This window comes from Hyla sarda, chromosome 2, assembly GCF_029499605.1.
Source record: "Hyla sarda isolate aHylSar1 chromosome 2, aHylSar1.hap1, whole genome shotgun sequence".
NCBI lineage: Eukaryota > Metazoa > Chordata > Amphibia > Anura > Hylidae > Hyla > Hyla sarda.
This window is the reverse complement of record NC_079190.1, coordinates 112327877-112350414: the sequence shown is the minus strand read 5'-3', so window position 1 is coordinate 112350414 and position 22538 is coordinate 112327877. Positions and strand designations below refer to the sequence as shown.

At 42.9% G+C, this 22538-nt stretch overlaps 1 protein-coding gene across 1 annotated transcript; it reads left to right on the top strand.

The window, feature by feature from the left end:
- Nucleotides 1–5392: 5392 nt before the first annotated feature.
- MFSD5 (major facilitator superfamily domain containing 5) lies at nt 5393–13416 on the top strand. Its single transcript, XM_056560422.1, has 2 exons — nt 5393–5519; nt 10155–13416. Exon 2 carries the CDS (start codon nt 10190–10192, stop codon nt 11546–11548), a length of 1359 nt encoding a protein of 452 aa, XP_056416397.1. The 5' UTR covers nt 5393–5519; nt 10155–10189; the 3' UTR covers nt 11549–13416.
- The last annotated feature ends 9122 nt before the right edge of the window (nt 13417–22538 follow it).

The following is a 22538-nucleotide window of genomic DNA, read 5'->3' as shown; positions in this document are numbered from 1 at the left end:
ACTGTGGTCATGACATCAGAGGAAATGCATTTCTTTTTTGGATTTCTCTTTAGTATACAGCCCCTAAAAAGTACTGGAAGGATTAAGATTTTATAATAGAAGTGATTTACAAATCTATTTAACTTTCTGGCACCAGTTGATTTAAAAAAAAAAATTTCCACTGGAGTACCCCTTTAAACACAGTTACCTCTGCACTGCCCTGATAATGTTGATGCCTTCCATTTGCTCAAAAGCATAAACTTTGGTCTCTTGCTGGACTGGCAGGAGACCAAACTCAGGAAGTGCGGTCTGGCCATAGGCAGTGAATAGCACTTGCTCTCTCCCTGCGTATGAAACGGAGCGCTTTTATCTGCCACTACTAAACACATACATTCACAAAATGATCCTCTGTCAAAAACATTTATCGCTCATGATCACTAGGATGGGGGACCCTGGTCCCCCCAGCAGCAAGAAGGAGTATGAAAGGAGTAGCAGAACACTATGAGTACCATGTGCTATATGAACTTTATAGAAGTGGTGGAAACAGCTGATCTCTGAAGGGCTCCAGTACTAAACTAACGCTGGGGCCCCTCACCATAGGGATCATCAGAGGTCCCAGAAGTTTAAATCATATCAGGTCTATGGGTCTTCTGTCAATTCTGTATATCGCTTGCTTTATTGTGCAGACAATAAATATACACAAATGACAGTACAATGTTTATCAAGGAAAGGTAAGTAAAATCCCAAAAATCTATACAAATTATGCCATGATGAAATATTTTCTTTTTTAACTAAATAAATTTGAAGGGGTTTCTCTGGGCTAATATGACCTATCCTCAAAAAAAAAAAAACATTTAAATGGAAATAAAAAAACAAACTAAAACATACTTATTATATGCTTCCACACTTAGGCTTCTTTCACACTGCCGCTAGCACATGGAAGTGTGACGGCCGTTGGGGGAGCCTGGGGGAATAGAGGGAGAAAAATTACTACTTGCGCTGTCTTTTTCTCCTGCTATTCCCGTCAAAAAACAACAGCGCCCTACAGCCCCCATAATAGTAAATGGGAGCCATCGGCACCCGTTGTTGCCCGTTGCTCCCTGTCACTAGATCGAACGTTAAAGTCACACAAAAAAAGGATACTAACGGTCGTTCTCGACAGGGAGCAACGGGAGTGTGAAAGGGGCCTTATCTTCACCCGTAAAGCTATTAATCCTATTGGTAGTTAATTGTTTGCTAGCAGCGGGGCCCAGCAAAGAATAAGCAGCAGTGACATTATGAAGCTTCGACAATGCTCCAAGTCAGCTGGAAACGGAAGATACCGAAGAAAATAGCGGGAGAAACAGAGGATGGAATGGGATCAGGTAAGTATCAGTATCACTTAGGTGGGTCTTGTAGTCTGCCTCCCTCCTCCCATAGGCTGTGAGTCGGCCTAATGCTGCCGAAATTGCCCACTGGCCCTGTTTTGATTATCATGCACAGGTAGGTTTAGTGTTAGGTCCCGCGCCACTTGAGAAACCTTGGCGTTGGTGTGCGGGCTCTGGTATGTCCTTCATATAAGGATATGTTGGCGAATGTCTCAATGTTAACATCAGTGTTGAGGGATAGCCAATGTATTGTTTACATCTACCACAGTAGTGCACCTAAATTTCTGTATTATTCTAATTGTTACACATCCACACCGTCTATCTGGTGTAGGATTCTATTGTAGCACTTGTAGTCCACTGCAGGCATCCTCCATTGTATGCATTTTATGTTGGGGATTGTGCCTATAGCAACAGACTACAAGGGCAGGATCTGCTCCCCCAGTATAAATGCACAATTGTACAACTGCATTTGGGGTTGAGCACCTCCAGCCATTTGAGACCACGTTTTCAGTGTTGCTTTAAGTATCAGTGTCACCTGCACTACCTGTCTGTACGGACAGGTTAGTGCAGGTGAAACTGATGACAGATTTCCTTTGAAAAAAAAAAAAGGCCCGCCAGATTATTTAAATGTGCTGAATGTTCGCTTGTGTTTTTTTTTGTTCGGACATTCCGAACATTTTCAGCCGTGTGAAAACACCCTTGGACTAGGTTCAAACTGCGGAATCTCCAGGCAGAATATTTCCGCCCGGAGATTCCAAGTGCAGCATACTGCAATCTTCAATAGACTGCAATGTGTTCTGTGAGTATTTCCTCCTGAAGAATGAGCAACGCTATTTTTCAGGCAGAAATTTTCAAGCAGATTTTCCATTCACAAATTCCACTTAACAATTTCAGAAGTGTTAATTTGTGAATGGAAACTATTCACTATACTGTACATTTTAGTAAGCGGAATTTCTGCCTGCAATTTCAAAGCAGAATTGCAGGCGGAAATTCCGTAGTGTGAACCTAGCCTAAGGCTTATGTAAGCATTGTGGTCAACCAAGATCATCCCTTTGTTGCAGCTGTTCACTCTATGGCAGGACACCTTCAGCAGAGCAATGGACCATGCCAGAAGGATTGTACAGACATAGATTGGTTCCAGGAGCATTTTTCTTGCTTTCCCGCCCTTCACTGTCCACAGATCTTAACAACATTTCTTTTTTGCATTTTTATTTTCCCGTTCTCTGCGTTTTTATCTCCTCACAAGCTGAGCACACTTCATACACCTCGACTGCAACCAGGGCGCATCTGTACGCAGTCCATGTGTATGAAAAGTGCTCAGCTTGTGAGAAGGGAAAAAAGCAGAGGAAGGGAAAAAGAAAGGAAAAATGTAAAAAAAAAAATAAATCAGGGTCATTAAGGAGTTAATGGAGTAATCCAGCATTCGAAAAACATGGTTTCTGGAAGAAGGCAACAATAAAAAACAGTGTGAACTTGTCTTCAAAAACGATTATATTTCCCCCATAAAAAAAAAGCCCCAACCATATACATATACAGTAAAACATCTCCAAAATAACACCTCTTTAAGTAGACCACCCCTTGATCCCAACCGGGTGTCATGTGATGGATTTTCAGTCCACTATACATTACGCATAGTGATCCATTTCTTTAAGACCAAAACCATAGAAGACCTCTTTTCAATGCTGTATTGGGTGGTCTTCTCAAAGAGGTTTCATGGTAATTATTTATAGCGGAGAGGATGAGGTCATTCTAGATTATGTATGTGGATTATATGTGGGGACCACTGGCCCCATCAAGGTCTACATCAGTTTAAGGCCCCTTTCACACTATAAATTCATCTGTTTAAAAGACCCGTTATAATGTTCCCTTATGAAAACCCTTAACGACGCAGGACGTATATTTACGTCCTGCGCCGGCTCCCGCGATATGCCGCGGTGTCCCCGTGTCATATCGGATCGGTCCCGGCGGCCATCAATGGCCGGGACCCGCGGCTAATATAGGACATCACCGATCGCGGTGACCCTGTATTAACCCTTCAGATGTGTAAATCAAAGCTGACCGCCGCATCTGAAGTGAAAGTATCAGAGCTGCTCAGTCGGGCTGTTCGGGACCGCCGCGGTGAAATCGTGGCGTCTCGATCAACTTACAGGACACCGGGAGGGCCCTTACCTGCCTCCTCGGTGTCCGATCGACGAATGACTGCTCCATGCTTGAGATCCAGGCAGGAGCAGTCAAGCGTCGATAACACTGATCACAGGCGTGTTAATACACGCCTGTGATCTGTGTAAAAGATCAGTGTAAAAAAGTATGTGTTAAAAAGTAAAAAAAAAAAGTGTTAATAAAGGTCATTTAATAAAAGTTTGAATCACCCCCCTTTTCCCATGAAAAAAATAAAACAGTGTAAAAAAAATAAATAAACATATGTGGTATCGACGCGTGCTTAAATGTCCGAACTATAAAAATATATAATTAATTAAACCACACGGTCAATGGCGTACGCGCAAAAAAAAATCCCAAAAAGCGTATTTTTGGTCACTTTTTATACCATTAAAAAATGAATAAAAAGTGATCAAAAAGTCCGATCAAAACAAAAATGGTACCGATAAAAACTTCAGATCACGGCGCAAAAAATGAGCCCTCATACCGCCCTGTACGTGGAAAAATAAAAAAGTTATAGGGGTCAGAAGATGACATTTTTAAACGCATACATTTTCCTGCATGCAGTTATGATTTTTTCCAGAAGTCCGACAAAATCAAACCTATATAAGTAGGGTATCATTTTAATTGTATGGACCTACAGAATAATGATAAGGTGTCATTTTTACCAAAATATGCACTGCGTAGAAACAGAAGCCCCCAAAAGTTACAAAATGGCGTTTTTTCTTCGATTTTGTCACACAATGATTTCTTTTTCCATTTCGCCGTGAATTTTTGGGTAAAATGACTAATGTCACTGGAAAGTAGAATTGGCGACGCAAAAAATAAGCCATAATATGGATATTTAGGTGGAAAATTGAAAGGGTTATGATTTTTAAAAGGTAAGGAGGAAAAAACAAAAGTGCAAAAACTGAAAAACCCTGGTCCTTAAGGGGTTAAAATCGTCTGTTACAGAATCCCATACGTCCGTTACAAAATCCCATTATAGTCTATGGGATTTTTACATTATCCGTTTTAACCCGTCATAGCCCATTATTAATAACGGATGTTATTTTGTGACAGGAGAAAGAACAGAAGAAATAGTCACAAAGTAACGTCCGTTATTAATAATGGGCTATGACGGGTTAAAACGGGTAATGTAAAAATCCCATAGACTATTATGGGATTTTGTAACGGCCGATTAATGGACGTTTTTAATGGTTTTATTAATGGGTCATTAAAACAGATCTTTAAAACTGACATTTCTAAAGTGTGAAAGCGGCCTAAGAATAGTGATGGTGACAGAAACATCCCCCAGAGGAGACAGGAGGCTTTCCCGCTAATTTACCATTTTTCGACACTGGGAAGCTGGTCACATGACTTCCAGCTATGAGGTCCCTGTACACTGAGAGAAAGTTCAAAGTTCGTGCTCCCACAAGGATTGTCACCTACTGTTCCAAACAGCTGAAGGATTAATATGGCAGTGGTTAGAGCAGTGTTTCCCAACCAGTGTGCCTCCAGCTGTTGCAAAACCCACTAAAGCCCGGACTTTTCTTCATTACACCCGGCATGCTGGGAGTTATGGTTTTGCAGCACATGGCCAGGAGATACATTACACTCTAACCCGGTGTTTCCCAGCCAGTGTGCCTCCAGCTGTTGCAAAACTACAACTCACAGCATGCCCGGACAGCCGTTGCATGTTGGGAGTTGTAGTTTTGCAACAGCTGGAGGCACACTGATTGGAAGCCACTTCTCTTACCGCTGCCATATAAGCCCCTTAGCTGTTTGGGGCAGGAGGTGACAATCTTAACGGGAGCTTTGAATCTTCGCTCACTCATACAGGGACCGTATAAGTCATGTGACCATCTTCCGTGCCGTGTGACGTCTCTGACGTGAAGCATCACGTGACGGCAGGGCGCTGCTCCCCTGGAGTCCGTATCCTCCCGGAAGCGGAAGTGCGGCTTCCGGCAGCGATGAGTGTGACGGACGGCGCAGAAGGGGACCACCGGCGACGGAGGCGGTAGTGGCGGACGGAGGGTCGGTATCTCTGAATGAAAGAGTCCGGCCATACGTTTCTAGCCCTTTTATGTATTGTCCCGTGTACTGGCTGTGGACCTTGGTTTGTCCCTCAGACGTGTGGTCCCTTGTAGTATGTGGACCCCTCCTGGGTTGGGAAATGATATTACATATCCGGGTACAGCTGGGGTCAAATCTGTTGTTGTGCTCTGCCAGTGGACAAACCAGCGCTGGAGGGGATGGGGCACTGAACTGTGGATCCCATTGACTTTATTAAAGGGGTACTCCAGAGTTTAAAAACAAGTGTTTTTCTTTGGGCGTGGGGATCCCATTGACTTAATTATAAGGGCACACCAGGGTTTAGAAACGTAAGGGTCTGATCATGGGGATCTCCATGATGTCCAGAACATGCTCCATGCATTTTCTGTGCCCCTATACACAGTGCAGTAGAAGATTGGGGGCCCCTTACTGAAGATCCCAGGGGGATACATTTTTAAATGTTAGAATACCCCTTAAATGGGCACTGTCAGATACAAAAACTTTTTATATGTTGTACATCTTGGAAAAACATAAACCTTTCTAACTTCATAACAAAATTTTATTTCCTTTTTATAGAAATCATGGTTTATAAAATAATGGCTTTGCCTAAGCTGAAGCACAGGCATGGACAAAGTCCAGTAAGTGAGGGTGGGCTTGCACTCCTCTGTACTCTCTCCTGTCTGATAGGACTCCTCTGTGCTCTCTCCTGTCTGATAGCACTCCTCTGTGCTCTCTCCTGTCAGCACTCATCTGTGCTCTCTCCTGTCAGCACTCCTCTGTGCTCTCTCCTGTCTGATAGCACTCCTCTGTGCTCTCTCCTGTCTGATAGCACTCCTCTGTGCTCTCTCCTGTCTGATAGCACTCCTCTGTGCTCTCTCCTGTCTGATAGCACTCCTCTGTGCTCTCTCCTGTCTGATAGCACTCCTCTGTGCTCTCTCCTGTCTGATAGCACTCCTCTGTGCTCTCTCCTGTCTGATAGCACTCCTCTGTGCTCTCTCCTGTCTGATAGCACTCATCTGTGCTCTCTCCTGTCTGATAGTACTCATCTGTGCTCTCTCCTGTGTTAGTACTCCTCTGTCCTCTCTCCTGTCTGATAGCACTCCTCTGTGCTCTCTCCTGTCTGATAGCACTCATCTATGTTCTCTCCTGTCTGATAGCACTCCTCTGTGCTCTCTCCTGTCTGATAGCACTCATCTGTGTTCTCTCCTGTCTGATAGCACTCCTCTGTGCTCTCTCCTGTCTGATAGCACTCCTCTGTGCTCTCTCCTGTCTGATAGCACTCCTCTGTGCTCTCTCCTGTCTGATAGCACTCCTCTGTGCTCTCTCCTGTCTGATAGCACTCCTCTGTGCTCTCTCCTGTCTGATAGCACTCCTCTGTGCTCTCTCCTGTCTGATAGCACTCCTCTGTGCTCTCTCCTGTCTGATAGCACTCCTCTGTGCTCTCTCCTGTCTGATAGCACTCCTCTGTGCTCTCTCCTGTCTGATAGCACTCCTCTGTGCTCTCTCCTGTCTGATCAGACAACACAGAGGGCTAGCCCACCCTCACTTACTGGACTTTGTCCATGCCTGTGCTTCAGCTTGGACAAAGCCATGATTTTATTAAACCATGATTTCTATAAAAAGAAAATACAATGTTCTTATGAAGTATGTTAAAAAGGTTAATGTTTTGTCAAGATGTACAACATATAAAAAGTTTTTGTATCTGACAGTGCCCATTTAAGGTCCTTTGGGTTTCCAACATGGTGTGTGGCGTTTCATCGGACAAAAAAGTGCAGCATGCTGTTCTAGTTTGTTAGGTAATTTGAACGGAACCTGTAACAGTTGCAGCAGACAAATGTGTGAACATGACCTAAGACTGGGCACTAATCATTGGCTGTTCACATTAGACTTTGTCAGTGTATTGTGCTGCAGTCCTGGTAGCTTTATTTTTTTTTTAGAGAAGTATCATGTTAAATAAAATCCCCTAATATCTGAAAGGTTCAACCTCTACGGGCCGCATGTATCAGGTGCTCAGTAAGCTGAAAACAGTCAAGCTGACCCTCTTACAGTTTGTGTAATTCCGTCTGATGTTACCAGGGCTTTTGTAATATGTGTAGGACCACAAGCTATTTTCTGCTCATAACTCCCAAGTTATAGAAACAGTATAGCTTGCAGTGTTAGGCTGGATTCACACTACGTTTTTGCCATACTGTTTTCAATCCGTTTTTTTAAAGAAAACCGTATGGCAAAAAAACGGATGGAACAGTATGGAAAAAAGTAAACCGTATGCATTTTTAAACAGTATAGTGTTTTTAAAAGTGCATACAGTTCCGTCAGTTTTTATAAAAAAAAAAAAAAAAACATACGTTTTTGAAAATTTTGTCCATTTTTAATGGGAGGGGTCTTGGGTGGGGACTTTAGGATTCAAATGCGCATGTGCAAATTAAAAACGTATACGTTTTTCCCGTATGGAACCGTATACAGGTGCGTTTCCCATTGACGTCCATGTTAAAAAAAAAAACGTATGCGGTTGCAGTACGGTTTTTAAACCGGAGTCAAAACCGTGGTTGACCACGATTTTGTCTTCGGTTTAAAAACCGTACTGCAACCGCATACGTTTTTTTTAACATGGACGTCAAAGGATAACGCACATGTATATGGTTCCATACGGGAAAAACGTATACGTTTTTACTTTGCACATGCGCATTTGAATCCTAAAGTCCCCACCCAAGACCCCTCCCATTAAAAATGGACAAAATTTTCAAAAACGTATATATATTTTTTTTTTTATAAAAACTGACGGAACTGTATGCACTTTTAAAAACACTATACTGTTTAAAAATGCATACGGTTTACTTTTTTCCATACTGTTCTATCCGTTTTTTTGCCATACGGTTTTCTTTAGAAAAACGGATTGAAAACAGTATGGCAAAAACGTAGTGTGAACCCAGCCTTATGCGGTTTACACAGCTCCCATTAGATTTGGTGGAAGTTACATAAATGCTGTTCAAAATAAAGCTGCCTAAACAGTTTGTCCCACTACAAGTAGGCTGAAGGGTCTTCATTCTTGAGAAACATGCAGATTGCGTCTCTAGGACCCACTTCTCACATATTTATGCCATACCCCAAGGCTTGACGTGGTGACTAAGAATATCATGGTGGCGCCAAGGGTTTTGTCAGCCGACTACATTTCTGCACTGATCCTCGCTTTCTGCCTTCGGTCGGCACTTCAGTGTTCCAGGAGCAGCGGACGTCAGGTGACTGTCACAGCTAATCAGCGGTCTCCGTGGTGGCACTCCCTACTCAGGAGTACAGAGTGTTACAGTGGGACTGTTGATTGGCTGCTGCTATCACATGACGCTGGTGTGCTATCTAAAGACATCTGATGCTGAACAAGGCAGAATGGGGGATCAGGTATGGAACGGAGGTAAGTAAACCAGGTGTTTTTTGTTTGTTTTTTCATGAGACATCTGACTGTTTAACACATGTTGGACCTATGGATGGAGGGTTTAACATTAATTTTATATACAATTGATCACCAAGCTGATCACTAGAATCCTAAGCTTACAATCCAATATGTGCAAAACAAAATAAAACGTAACTTTTATTAAAATGCCTCTAGCAGATGAAAAACCTCAAACTCTGGTCTCTTTGGTATGTTTGAAAACATTGGTATGTGTCCGAATGTGCATCCTGCATGCACTAATATTACCTATCTTGGAGCAGTGTGGTGGCATCCACACTTACTCTATTGCACACTTTGCCCAAAGGAATGTTAATTAAAATCCTAAATCATAACCCTACCCCCAGGATGCATGTCTTGACACATACCAATGAGACCAATGGGCTGAGGTTTTTTATTTGCAAGAGGCACTTTGATAAGTTAGGTTTTATTTTCCACATAATGGATGGTAAATTTAGGGTTCTTATGATCACCTAAATCAATTGTTTATAAAACTTATGATTGTGACAGACATGGGGGAGATGAGGAAACACTATTAACTGACACAGAGATGATGGGACAATAATGACTGTGACATGGGAAGAGATGAGGGGGACACTAATGACTGATCATATGTCACATTGTATGACCTGCAATAGCCTCGCTCCTAACATTTTTTTGTTGGCTCCTAGATTCTTATCTAATTTGTCAAGCCCTGTCATACCGTGTGGACATTTTTTAGGGTTACCACTTCTCAGGGTATCAGTGAGGAGATCCAAGCTCACTTATCATTGGGACCTTACTGCCCCACAATCTAGAGATTGGGCCTCTGAATTTAGCAGCAATGCGCATACTCAACCACTTCTCCATTCATTTCCTATGGGAACCCTGAAGATAGCAAAGAGATATATCTTCTGCGCTTCCCTAGACAATGAATGGAGTGTAAGTTCAGTCTGTGTAGTTCTGCTTCATTCAGTGGTCTGTTTGGGAAGCCTGTTCTCAGGATTGCAGAGGGGTCCCAAGAGTCAGAACCCCTTCAGTCAGAACTGAACCTTTTAACCTCTTTACCCATGTCCACCACTTTTAGTCATAATCCTGTATTTTATTGATTAACTGTAAATAGCAAACAGTGTCTCACATTTTATTCATGCCAAGTATAAATCTGTTTAATAAGTTGCTCTTTTCTCTTTCTTTAGCTTCTTCTCTCAGAATGCCATTTCGATGATACAGTATGTTGGTCACAGCGTATTTGGTCCTCGTTGGCCTTTTGGCTCTGTGGGCAGTGTTGGAGTTCTCAGCTTGCCATTCAAAGCCTTCACCCACCAGCAACGCGTTGGGCAACCCTGCTTTTCGACTCTTTCAACATAGCTTTTTCAGAGCTTATTTCCCAGTGTTGGCTGCAGACTGGCTGCAAGGTCCCTATCTGTACAAACTGTACCAGCATTACCATTTTCTAGAGGGACAGATTGCTATTATATATGTGTTTGGGTTTGGAGCAACTGTGCTATCAGGTCTGGTGAGCGCTCCCCTGACTGGACGTCTTGGTCGACGGAAATCATGTATACTTTTTTCCCTCCTCCTCGCAGGATGTTACCTGTGCAAACTGTCACAAGACTACTTTGTGCTCCTCACCGGGCGTGTTCTGGGTGGATTCTCAAGCTCCTTGCTATTTTCCTCCTTTGAATCTTGGTATGCTCACGAACATGCTGAACATCATGATTTCCCTGCAGAATGGCTCCCTCACACCTTCTCTCAAGTTGCTACCTGGAATGGTGCCATTGCGATTGTTGCAGGAATTACTGCAAATGCCTGTGCAGAGTGGCTAGGATTGGGACCAGCTTCACCCTCTGTGCTAGCTGTGCCACTGCTTGGTCTGTCTTTAGCCCTAGTGACACGGGACTGGGACGAGAATCGTGGACAGAGCAGCAGCATTACCCGAAGTTGTGGTGATGGTCTGAGATGTCTTCTGAGAGACCGCCGTGTATTGCTTTTAGGTGCCATACAGGCATTATTTGAGAGTGTGGTTTACATCTTCATCTTCCTCTGGACTCCTGTACTAGATCCTCATAATACTCCACTTGGAATTGCATTCTCTGGCTTTATGGCAGCAAGTGCAACAGGTTCATCTCTTTACCGACTTGCAACTTCAAAGAAGTATCACCTGCAACCCATGCACATTCTCTGCCTGTCTGTGCTCATGGTTTTCTTCTCCCTCTTTATGCTTACCTTCTCTACAGTGCCAGGCCAGGAGCGACCAACTGAGTCTTTCCTTGCCTTTCTCCTCATCGAACTAGCGTGTGGGCTCTATTTCCCGGCAATGAATTTTCTGAGACGTCGACTGATTCCAGAAAAGGAACAAACTGGGGTAATGAACTGGTTCAGAGTTCCTCTGAACCTCATTGCAGGACTGGGGCTTCTTGTGCTTCATGACAGTGACTATCAGAGTGGTACTAGAAATATGTTCAGTTTGTGTGCTGTCACAATGCTGCTCGCACTTCTCAGTGTCGTTGGCCTTTTCTCAATGGTGAGGAACGACTCTGATTTACGGATGCCAAGTTCTGAGACTGAGCCCAGTGGATCTGAGCTTTAAATTTGCTGTGAGTTTAGACTGTGCTCTAGAACGCAACCAAGGCTGAAAAGGGTGCAAAATCTGAATTTAGACTTCTATATAGATTGGGGCACATTAAACCAGTTCTATAATGGTGGACATTTTTCAGCTGTCAGGAGCAGAAGGTTTGTTACTTAGGATGGGTTCCAGGCAGTGACACTGCAGTATCATAGACTTTTGTTACAAGATACATTAAAATCTGTGCTGAGAGCAACAATTGTAATGTGTCAGCAGCTCTTGCTCTGTCTCTTTTACATAAAATGTAAATGCTGTACATTTGGGTTTCGGGGGTGATCTTAATATCAATGTATTGATAGAGATGTTTAAAGAAAGGGCATAACACTCATATTGTGCATATTTTATTGCAGATCTTCTTTTCCTGTCATTAATAAATGAGACATATTTTTTAGGGAGAGAGACAAAGCGCTGCATTACTTTACTGTTTTCTAGGTAAATAGTTACTTTCCCAATATAATGCATAATATGTTACAATATAGTGCAACCTAGGGGACATTTTGGGAGATCTACCAAAACCTGTGCAGAGAAAAAAGTGGTGCAGTTACCCATAGCAACAAATCCGATTGTTTCCTTTTTTTCAGATGCATTTTTTTTATAAATAAAACTCTCACTGGTTGCTATGTGCAACTGCTCCACTTTTTGTGTGGGTGCTTAAAAGTTTTTGTTCCAAGGGTTTAATAAATGAAACTATCAGCAGGGAGGGAATAATAGTTATTTGCAGGTTACGTAAACAGTCATCATTTACCTGTTAAATTCCACTATGCTAAGTTTTACCGTCTCCCTCCAGTCTTAAAGTGTTAATGTCACTTGTAAAATGTCAAAAGTTTAGATTACAGTGGTCTTAAAACCTGTCTTGAGAATAATAGCTGAGTTAAGTGTGTGCACATTACTCCCTGGCTATTAATCGACTTTCTCACTACATAAGTCAGAGGAGTAAAAAAGTCGAATTGGGCATCTGGCCAGGTACAGAGGTCTCAGTACTCAAACCTGATGGGATCTAAGCTTTTGACCTGACTAGACAACATGTCAGTAGTTTTTACAATTGACACAAATACTTTAAAGGAATTCTGTAGTGCAAATTAACATCCCCCTATTCAAAGGATACCTGGGTGGGGGGAGGGGACAGGGCGGCTGCCACATCATGCTGGGGACGGACACGCCCCCCTTCCTGCCGACTGCTGGGGACCTGTACAGGAGATTTCGGGGGTCACAGTGGTCAGACCCCCTGCTATCTATAACTTATTAGGGGCCAAGTTATTCTGCACTACAGTATTCCTTTAATGCAAGGGTGGGCCATGTACTTACATTCATGACAAGTAGAGATGAGCGAACTTACAGTAATTCGATTCGTCACAAACTTCTCGGCTCGGCAGTTGCTGACTTTAGCCTGCATAAATTAGTTCAGCTTTCAGGTGCTCCGGTGGCTGGAAAAGGTGGATACAGTCCGAGCAGAGAGTCTGCAGCCCTCCGGAGCACCTGAAAGCTGAACTAATTCATGCAGGATAAAGTCAGCAACTGCCAAGTTCGTGACAAATTGAATCACTGTAAGTTCGCTCATTTCTAATGACAAGCATCCCCTTTAGATAACTCAAAGAGGATCTGGAACTACCTAAAAATGACCATGAAATTACACTTCTGGATTATTTTGTCCACTTGGTATTGCCGTTCTTGTCAGCGGCATGTCTGCATTGGTTGCATTTTGTTAGGACCACCCCCGAAATGAAATAACCTGGATGTCAATGTATTAATAAATATCTAGGAGAAAAAACATGGCAGCTAATGTAGAGGTTTAAAGGGGTACTCCGGTGGGGGAAAAAAACATTTCAAATCAACTGGCTCCAGAAAGTTAAACATATTTGTAAATTACTTTTATTTAAAAATCTTAATCCTTCCAGTACTTATCAGCTGCTGTATACTACAGAGAAATTTGTGAAGTTCTTTCCAGTCTGACCACAGTGCTCTCTGCTGACACCTTTGCTTCTAATCTGGACAGTTCCTGACATGGACAGAGGTGTCAGCAGAGAGCACTGTGGTCAGATTGGAAAGAAATGCACAATTTTCTCTGTAGTATACAGCAGCTAATAAGTACTGGAAGGGTTAAGATTTTTTAAATAAAAGTAATTTACAAATCTGTATAACTTTCTGGCACCAATTGATTTGAAAACATTTGTTTCCACTTGTTTTCACCGGAGGTCCCCTTTAAAGGAAATCTGTCATCAGTATCACCCGCACTAACCTGTCATACAGGCTTGTAGTGCAGGTGATACTGATCAAAATGATACTTACAATGTCCTGAATGGCTCAGCCGTTGCGCCGTTATCGCTGTTTTTCTTTTCATGGAAATGAGGTCCCTCAGGCATGGGCCGTGCTAGGACCGGAGCTCCGCGCACCCCACATGATCTGCCGGGTCGGCGCTCTTCCCGGCTCGTCAATATAAACAGCCTTCCTCCCTGCTCTTGCGGCAGGTTTTTGCTACGTTACATGCGCAGCTTCCATAGTACACCTGAAAGCGGCGTCAGTTTCAGGCTGAAACTGATGCCGCTTCTGGGTGTACTGTGAAAACCGTGGCAAAACCTGCCGCGAGAGCAGGGAAGGGAGGCTGTGCATATAGATGAGCCGGGAAGAGCGCCCGCCCGGCAGAAGATCATGTGGGGTCCCCGGAGCGCCGGTCCTAGCTCCACCCATGCCCCAGGGACCTCATTTACATAAAAAGATAAGTGATAACGGCTGAGCCATTCAGGACATTAAGTATCATTTTGATCGGTATCACCTGCACTACAAGCCTGTATGACAGGTTAGTGCAGGTGATACTGATGACAGATTTACCTTAAAAAAAAAAAAGATGCTCTAGAATAAATTCATAGGGAATAAAATTGTTTACGAACATGGACATGTCAAGTCGTCTTTAACCTCTTAATGACCAAGACCATTTTCACCTTAAGGACCAGGCCAATTTTATTTTTGCGTTTTCGTTTTTTCCTCCTCGCCTTCTAAAATCCATAACTTTTATTTTTCCATCTACAGACCCATATTAGGGCTTGTTTTTTGCGTGACCAATTGTACTCTCATTTTACCATAAAATGTACGGCAAACCCAAAAAATAAAAGAATTTAGGGAGGAAATATAAATGAAAACCAAAATTTTGCACATTTTGGAGTTTTTTTTTCACACTGTACACTTTACGGTAAAAATGACGTGTGTTCTTTATTCTGTGGGTCAATACGATTAAAATGATACCCATGGCTAGATACTTTTATATTTTTGTACCGCTTAAAAAAAATCTAAAACTTTTTGTACAAAATCAGTAATCTAAAATCGCCCTATTTTGACCACCTATTACTTTTTCATTTTTCCGTATATAGGGCGGTATGAGGGCTCATTTTTTGCGCCGTCATCTGTACTTTTTTTTTTTTTTAGATACCACATTTGCATATATAAAACTTAGATCATTTTAAATTTTTTTTTTTTTAATGTGACAAAAAGCAGCATTTTTGGACTTTTTAAATTTTTTACGTTTACGCCATTCACCGTACGGGATCGTTAACATTATATTTTGATTGTTCGGACATTTACGCACGCGGCGATACCAAATATGTTTTATTTAAAAAAATGTTTACGCTTTTTGGGGGTAAAATGGGAAAAACTGACAATTTTTATTGGGGGAGGGGATTTTTAACTTTTTTTTTACTTTTACATTTTTCAACTTTTTTTTTTTTACACTTTTTATGTCCCCATAGAGGACTATCTATAGCAATCCTTTGATTGCTAATACTGTGCAGTGCTATGTATAGGACACAGCACTGCTCAGTATTATCGGTGATCTTCTGCTCTGGTCTGCTCGATCGCAGACCAGAGCAGAAGAACCCGGGAGACGGCCGGAGCTAGGTGAGGGGACCTCCGGCTGTCATGCTGGATGATCGGATCCCCACGGCAGCGCTGCGGGCGATCCGATCATCCAATCAAAATGCCGCAGATGCCATGCCGTAATTGAGTAAATGTGAGCATGACAGATTGGCAACAAAGGTGAAACTCAACCTTTCTGACATATCCTGTGGATATGTTATAATATTTAAGATGTGAAACCCCTTTAAGGCAAGGATTCCACTGATGTTTTTGCGCTGCGTTTTTTTAGACTTAAAAATGCCAGGATGCAGTAGGGAAGGAAAACAATTTAACTACATTTTTATAAATTTTTAATAAAATGTGTGTGTTCTCTATTTTTTACATTTTTTTTAGGTAGTACTAGTTCCAGCATGGAACACACTGTTCCATGATGGGAGTAGTAGTACCTTTACAGATGGCCCCGGATGTTACTCCTGACACCCGACGCGATCTTCCATAATATAGAAGATGTGGAGCAGCTCTATACAGCTCTCGCATCTCTGCTTTGTACTCCGGCCAGTGATATGAATAGAACATCACTCATTCATATTTTCCGCCCAGAGTGGGGATTGGCCGGATGGTTGCAGCCAATCACAGTTCTCAGAGGGAAATATGAATGAGTGATGTTCTATTCACTTCACCGGCCGGAATACAGTGCAGAGTTGCGCGGAGCACAGGAGAAAATCGCTCCGCATCTCTGCAATAGATAGGACGATCGCATCGGGTGTCAGGAGTGACACCTGCTGTGATCTGTCCTTAACTGCAGGTACTACTCCTCCCAACATAGAGCACACTCTGCCCCTTGCTGGGAGTTGTAGTACCTGCATTAATAGGCAGATTGCAGAGAGTGTAACTCCTCCTGTATAATGCTGCTCTTCTATGGTCCCCTGCACTGATGTATAAATACACCTATTCATATTTCCCACAGAGTGCTGTGATTGGCTGGAACCATCTGGCCAATCACAGCTCTCTGCAGGAAATATGAATAGGTGTATTTTATACGTCAGTGCAGGGGACCATAGAAGAGCGGCCGCTGCATCTATACATTATACAGGAGGATCGCAACAGGCTTGGGTGATCTGTCAATTAGTACAGGTACTGCTACTCCCATCATGGAACAGTGTGTTCCATGCTGTGAGTAGTACTACCTAAAAAAAAATAAAAAAATAAAAAAAAAGTGAAACGCACACACCCTACATTTTTATTATTGTTGGCTACATTTTTAGGTCCCTGCCCGCACACACAAATTGGTCCCTGTTTAAAAATTAATAAAAATGTTGTCATAAAAAATATACATTTTGTTCAATACTTTTTTTTTCCATCACTACTGTATCTTTTTTATTTTATTTTTAATGGTACCCTACGAAATTTTAATAAAAATGGTATCGCCATCACTTTTTTTGATCGCTGAAGTCCAAAAAAGAATAAAAACCGCCGGCAAAAACGCCAAAGTTAAAACCAACACAGCGTTTTTCTTTGCGTTTTTGCTCTCCCATAGACTTCTATGGGAGGAAAACATCACGATTTCTGTGCAAAAACGCTATACTAGGTTTTGTTGGGCGTTTTGAAAAACCAGCCCAAAATTGCTGAAAAACGCCAAAAGGATAAAAAATAAAAATAAATGAAAAACTCCAAGTGGATCTGGTGTTTTGCAGTTTACTTTTGACTGGCAGCTTTTCGCTGAAAAAACGCAGTGCAGCAAAATGGGCGTTTTTGCTAAAAAAAAAAATCCTCAGTGGTATTCCAGCCTAATAAATGCTAAAGCTGTCGGTATAATCCTTTTCTATGATCAAGCATTGATAGTCCAGCACACAACTTCTGAATATGTAGAATTTTGAAGACCAGGAGTAGTAGGCTCTTAGGGTACATTCTAGGGATCGACCGATGATCGGTGGAGGTTAGGGCCGATAACTTATATTCCGATATTCCAGTATAAGTTATCGGCTATTTATCCCCCCCAGAACACCGCTGCAGATCATTGATTTAAAGCGGGCGCTTTAAATCAATGCACTGCAGTGGCTTTTGCGGTGCCATAGACCGCCACCTACTACTCTCCCCCTGCCTGTCCGGGGGTCCTGAGTCCTGCCACCGCTCCCCCCACCACCGCACCACTCCGCGCCCCCTTCCGCCGCGTCGCACCCCCCACTCTACATCTGGCTTCCTCCTGAGCTGTCACTGTGCGCACTGACGGTGACGTCGCGCACGTCACTCGTCATTGCGCACAGTGTAACGCAGGACGCAGCAGGAGCCAGAAGTAGCATGGGCCCGGGAACAGGTAATAATAAAACCGGGGGGGGGGGGGGGTTGGGGCATTGTCGGCTTATCGGCAAGGTAATTGCCAATACCGATAATGCCTAAAATCGTCATTATTGCCCGATAATATCGGCCAAACCGATCTGTCGATCCCTAGTACATTCACACATACATAATCTGTGATGTGAAGCACAGCAAGAAATCCGCCCCATAAAAATGCAGCGTGAAATCCGCAGCATGTTCATGTGAATGTACCCTTAAGTATAATAAAATATAAAGTTTCTTTAAGGCTGTTGACATACACAACTAATCCACTGTTGTATGTTATGTTTCTAAATGAATGGTTTGATGCTTGTTTGTTAAAGGGGTTATTCAGAATGTCTGGTCATGTGATGAATTCTGGGATCAGGCGCTGATGTCTGCTGCATAAACTGGGTGTAGCCAGAAGAACACATGTTGCAGTCTATGAGCAGAATGCCATTCATCACTGTTTGCACTGTAATCAGCAGCACATCTGACTGCAGGATAAAGAGTATCACACTAAAAGGCTGTTATTTTATTGGGTTAAGCAATATCCTGGATATGCCTCTGTTTGCAGAAAGAGTCTTTTTCTTATTTCCTCCATCTGTTTGTCCGTTTAACCCCTTAACGACCATGGACGTGTATCGAGCCCACGCCATGTCGGCCGGCCCCCAGCTGACTCTTGTAGCTGAGGGCCGGCGTTAATAGCCAACATGCGGCGACAGTGGCGTCTGAAGATACTTATAACTTCTCTCTGGTTGTCCGGTGGGGTGGATCACAGAGCACACAGATCAATGTGAACCACTTTGATCTGTATTAGGAATCTAATGATTCCTCCTAAAAGATCCCTAAGGGGACTAAAAGTGTAAAAATAAAGAAATAAATAAATAAAATAAAAAAAAGTTTACAAACACACATTAACCCCTTCCTTATTAAAAGTTCAAATTACCCTCCTTTTCCCAAATTCCATATAAAAATATATAAACATACTAAAAATAAACATGTGGTATCGCCACGTGCGTAAATGTCCAAAATATAAAAATATAAGGTTAATTAAACTGCACGGTCAATGGCGTACATGTAAAAAAAAATTCCAAAGTCTGAAATTGCATATTTTTGGTCACTTTGCATACCCTAAAAAATGTCATAAAAAGTGATCAAAAAGTCAGATAAAAACAATCATTGTACCGATAAAAACTTCAGATCGTTGCGCAAAAAATCATACCACCCTGTAAACCAAAAAATAAAAAAGTTATAGGGGTCAGAGGAGGACAATTTTAAACATACTAATTTTGGTGCATGTTGTTATAATTTTTTTAAAGTAGTAAAATAAAGGAAAACCTATATAAATTGGGTATCCTTGTAACTACATGGACCTACAGAATAAATATATGGTGTCATTTTTACTGAAAAGTGCACTATGTAGAATCAGAAGCTCCCAAAAGTTACAAAATGGCATTTTTTTTCCAATTTTGCCTCACAAATATTTTTTTTCTGGGGTTTGCCGTAAATTTTATGGTGAAATGATTGATGTCATTACAAAGTACAACTGGTGGCACAAAAAATAAGCCCTCATATGAGTTTGTAGGTGCCAAATTAAAAACATTATGATTTTTAGAAGCTAATGAGGAAAAAATTTTTGTGGAAAAACCCGTGGTCCTTAATGGGTTAAAGACTAGGCACTAGAGAATTGTACTCTACTTAATTGAGTATATACTCTATACTCAGTAGAGTGTAATTGCTTTTTAGGTAAGGAAGGTAAAGTGATGTTGGTTGTTCAAAGTTACTCTCCCCTGGAGCAGCGCATCACGACCTATGCCAGAAGCAGGGGTCACCATGCCCTCATCATATATCTCCTCTATAGTAGAGCCCAAGAGGAACAGCCGTCCCATAGAGATATATGGCAGGGAGTCGTGATACGCCGATCCAGGGGCCGGAGCTCCATACAGGAGGTAGCGGAGATACATTTTTTTTTTAATGACATATCTCCTTTACCCCTTTAAGGACCCTGGGAATACCTGTATGCCCGTGGGAATTCCGGTCAGACAGGGACCGAGATTCCAGCTGAAATCATTCTGCAGGCACCTCGTACAAACCCCTGGGGGGTCCTGAGGCTCAATTCAGATCGGCGATTTGCGGTGATTCCAGGTCAAGCGGTGATTCCGGGTCAATCGGTGACCCGGAAAAAAAGGGTGATAAGTGCCATCCGAGACGGCACCTATCACCCTTTAGCAGCAGTGAGGTGGCGACGAATCAGGACTCCTGCTATGGGGGTGTCCCTAATGACACCCGCTCCGCCCCTATTCCGGAGGGTGAGAGTGGATGCCGGGAGTCCTCACCTAGACCTGGGGCCCCTGATCCCTGGCAGCGGGATCGGGGCCCCAGGAGCGGAGACAGTGGAAGCGTCAGGCAGGATCCGGCAGAGCAGCAGAAGGAGGTAAGGTCGTGGCGTAAAGTCGTGCCTCCTGCTGTTTCCTAGCAACAGCTCCCAGCATGCACAAAAGGGCATGCTGGGAGTTGTTATGCAACAGCAGAAGGCACAACTACAACTCCCAGCATGCCCTTTGGTAGTTTGTGCATGCTTGGAGTTGTAGTTATGCAAGTGTGCCTCTGACAGCCAAAGGGCATGCTGGAAGTTGTAGTAGCTGTGGCATAACTACATGTCCCAGCATGCACTTTGGCTGTCACTACAAGCTGAGAGCTGTAGTTTTTGCAACAGCTTAAGGCACACTAGTTGCGAAACACTGAGTTTGTTACCTAACTCACTGTTTTGCAACCAGTGTGCCTCCAGCTGTTGCATAACTACAACCCCCAGCATGCACGAACAGCCAAAGGGCACGCTGAAAGTTGTAGTTTTGCAACAGCTAAAGGTTTGCCCCCCCCCCCCCCTCCAAAGTGAATGTACAGGGTACATTCACACTGGCAGGGATTTACAGTGAGTTTCTCGCTGCAAGTTTGTGATGCAGCCAATTTTCCACTGACGCTCAAACTCTCAGCAGGAAACTCGCTGTGAACCCCCGCCTGTGTGAATGTACCCTAAAAACACTACACTACACAAAATAAAATGTAAAACACTACATATACCCCTACACAGTCCCATTCCACCAACTCCCCAATAAAATGAAAAACATCTGGTACAGCACTTTCCAAAATGGAGCCTCCAGCTGTTGAAAAACAACAACTCCCAGTATTGTCGGACAGCCATTGACTGTCCTGGCTTGCTGGTGAGTTTTGTAACAGCTGGAGGCACCCCGTTTGGGAAACACTGCCGTAGGGTAGTTTTAGCATCGGAGGCAAGTGTCATTCCGGGTCCGTCCCTATGCAAATCCCTAATTTAGGCCTCAAATGCACATGGTGGAGCCCTTTCGTATTTCAAGGCAACAGTTTTGGGCCACATATGGGGTATCTCCATACTCTGGAGAAATTGCCTAACAAATTTTTGTGGGCTTTTTCTCATTTTACCCATTATGAAAAGGTAAAGTTGGGGGTCTACTCCAGCATGTTATTGGAAAAAATTCAATTTTTTACACTAACATGCTGATGTTGCCCATACTTTTCATTTTCACAAGAGGTAAAAGGAAAATTTGTAACACAATTTATGTGGACGTAAAATGCTCTGTGGACGCACAACAAGGCTCAGGAGTGACAGCGCACCATGTACATTTGAGGTGATTTGCAAAGGGGTGGTTGATTGTTACAGCAGTTCTGACATAAAAACACCCACATGTGACTCCATTTTGTAAACTACACCCCTCATGGTATGTAACAAAGGGGTATATTGAGCCTTAACACCGCACAGACGTTTGAAGAATTTTCGTTAAAGTTGGACGTGAAAATGAAATTTTTTTTTTTTTTACATTAAAATGCTGGTGTTATCCCAATTTTTTTATTTTCACAAGGGCTAATAGAAAAATAAAACCCCCAAAATTTGTAACACCATTTCTTCTGAGTATATAAATACCCCATGTGTGGACGTAAAGTGCTCTGCTGGCGCACTACAGGGCTTTTGGAGAGAGAATTTGGCTGGAATTGTAGGCCATGTGCGTTTACAAAGCCCCTATGGTGCCAGAACACTGGACCCCCCCCCCCCACACACACACACACACACACGTGACCCCATTTTGGAAACTAAAACCCTCAAGGAATGTAATAAGGGGTGCAGTGAGCATTTACGCCCTACTGGTGTCTGACAGATTTTTTGAGCAGTAGTCCATGAAAATGAAAAATTACATTTTTCATTTGCACAGCCCACTGTTCCAAAAGTATGTAAAACGCCAGTGTGGTGTAAATGTTCACTGCACCCCTTATTACATTCCGTGAGGGGTGTAGTTTCCGAAATAGGGTCATATGTGGGGGGTTCCACTGTTCTGGCACCATGGGGGCTTTGTAAATGCACATGGCCCCAGACCTCCATTCCAAACAAATTCTCTCTCTAAAAGCCCAATGGTGCGCCTTCTCTTCTGAGCATTGTAGTGTGCCCACAGAGCATTTAACATCCACATATGGGGTATTTCCATACTCAGAAGAAATGGGGTTACAAATTTCGGGGGGCATTTTCTCCTATTACCTCTTGTAAAAATGGTACATTTGGGGGGAAAAAATGCATTTTAGTGAAAAAACATTTTTTCAATTTACAGATCCGGATTAACGCAAAGTTGTCAAACACCTGTGGGGGTGTTAAGGCTCACTGTACCCCTTGTTACGTGCCTTGAGGGGTGTAGTTTCCAAAATAGTTTGCTGTGTGGGATTTTTTTGCTGTTATGGCACCAAAGGGGCTTCCTAAATGTGACATGCCCCC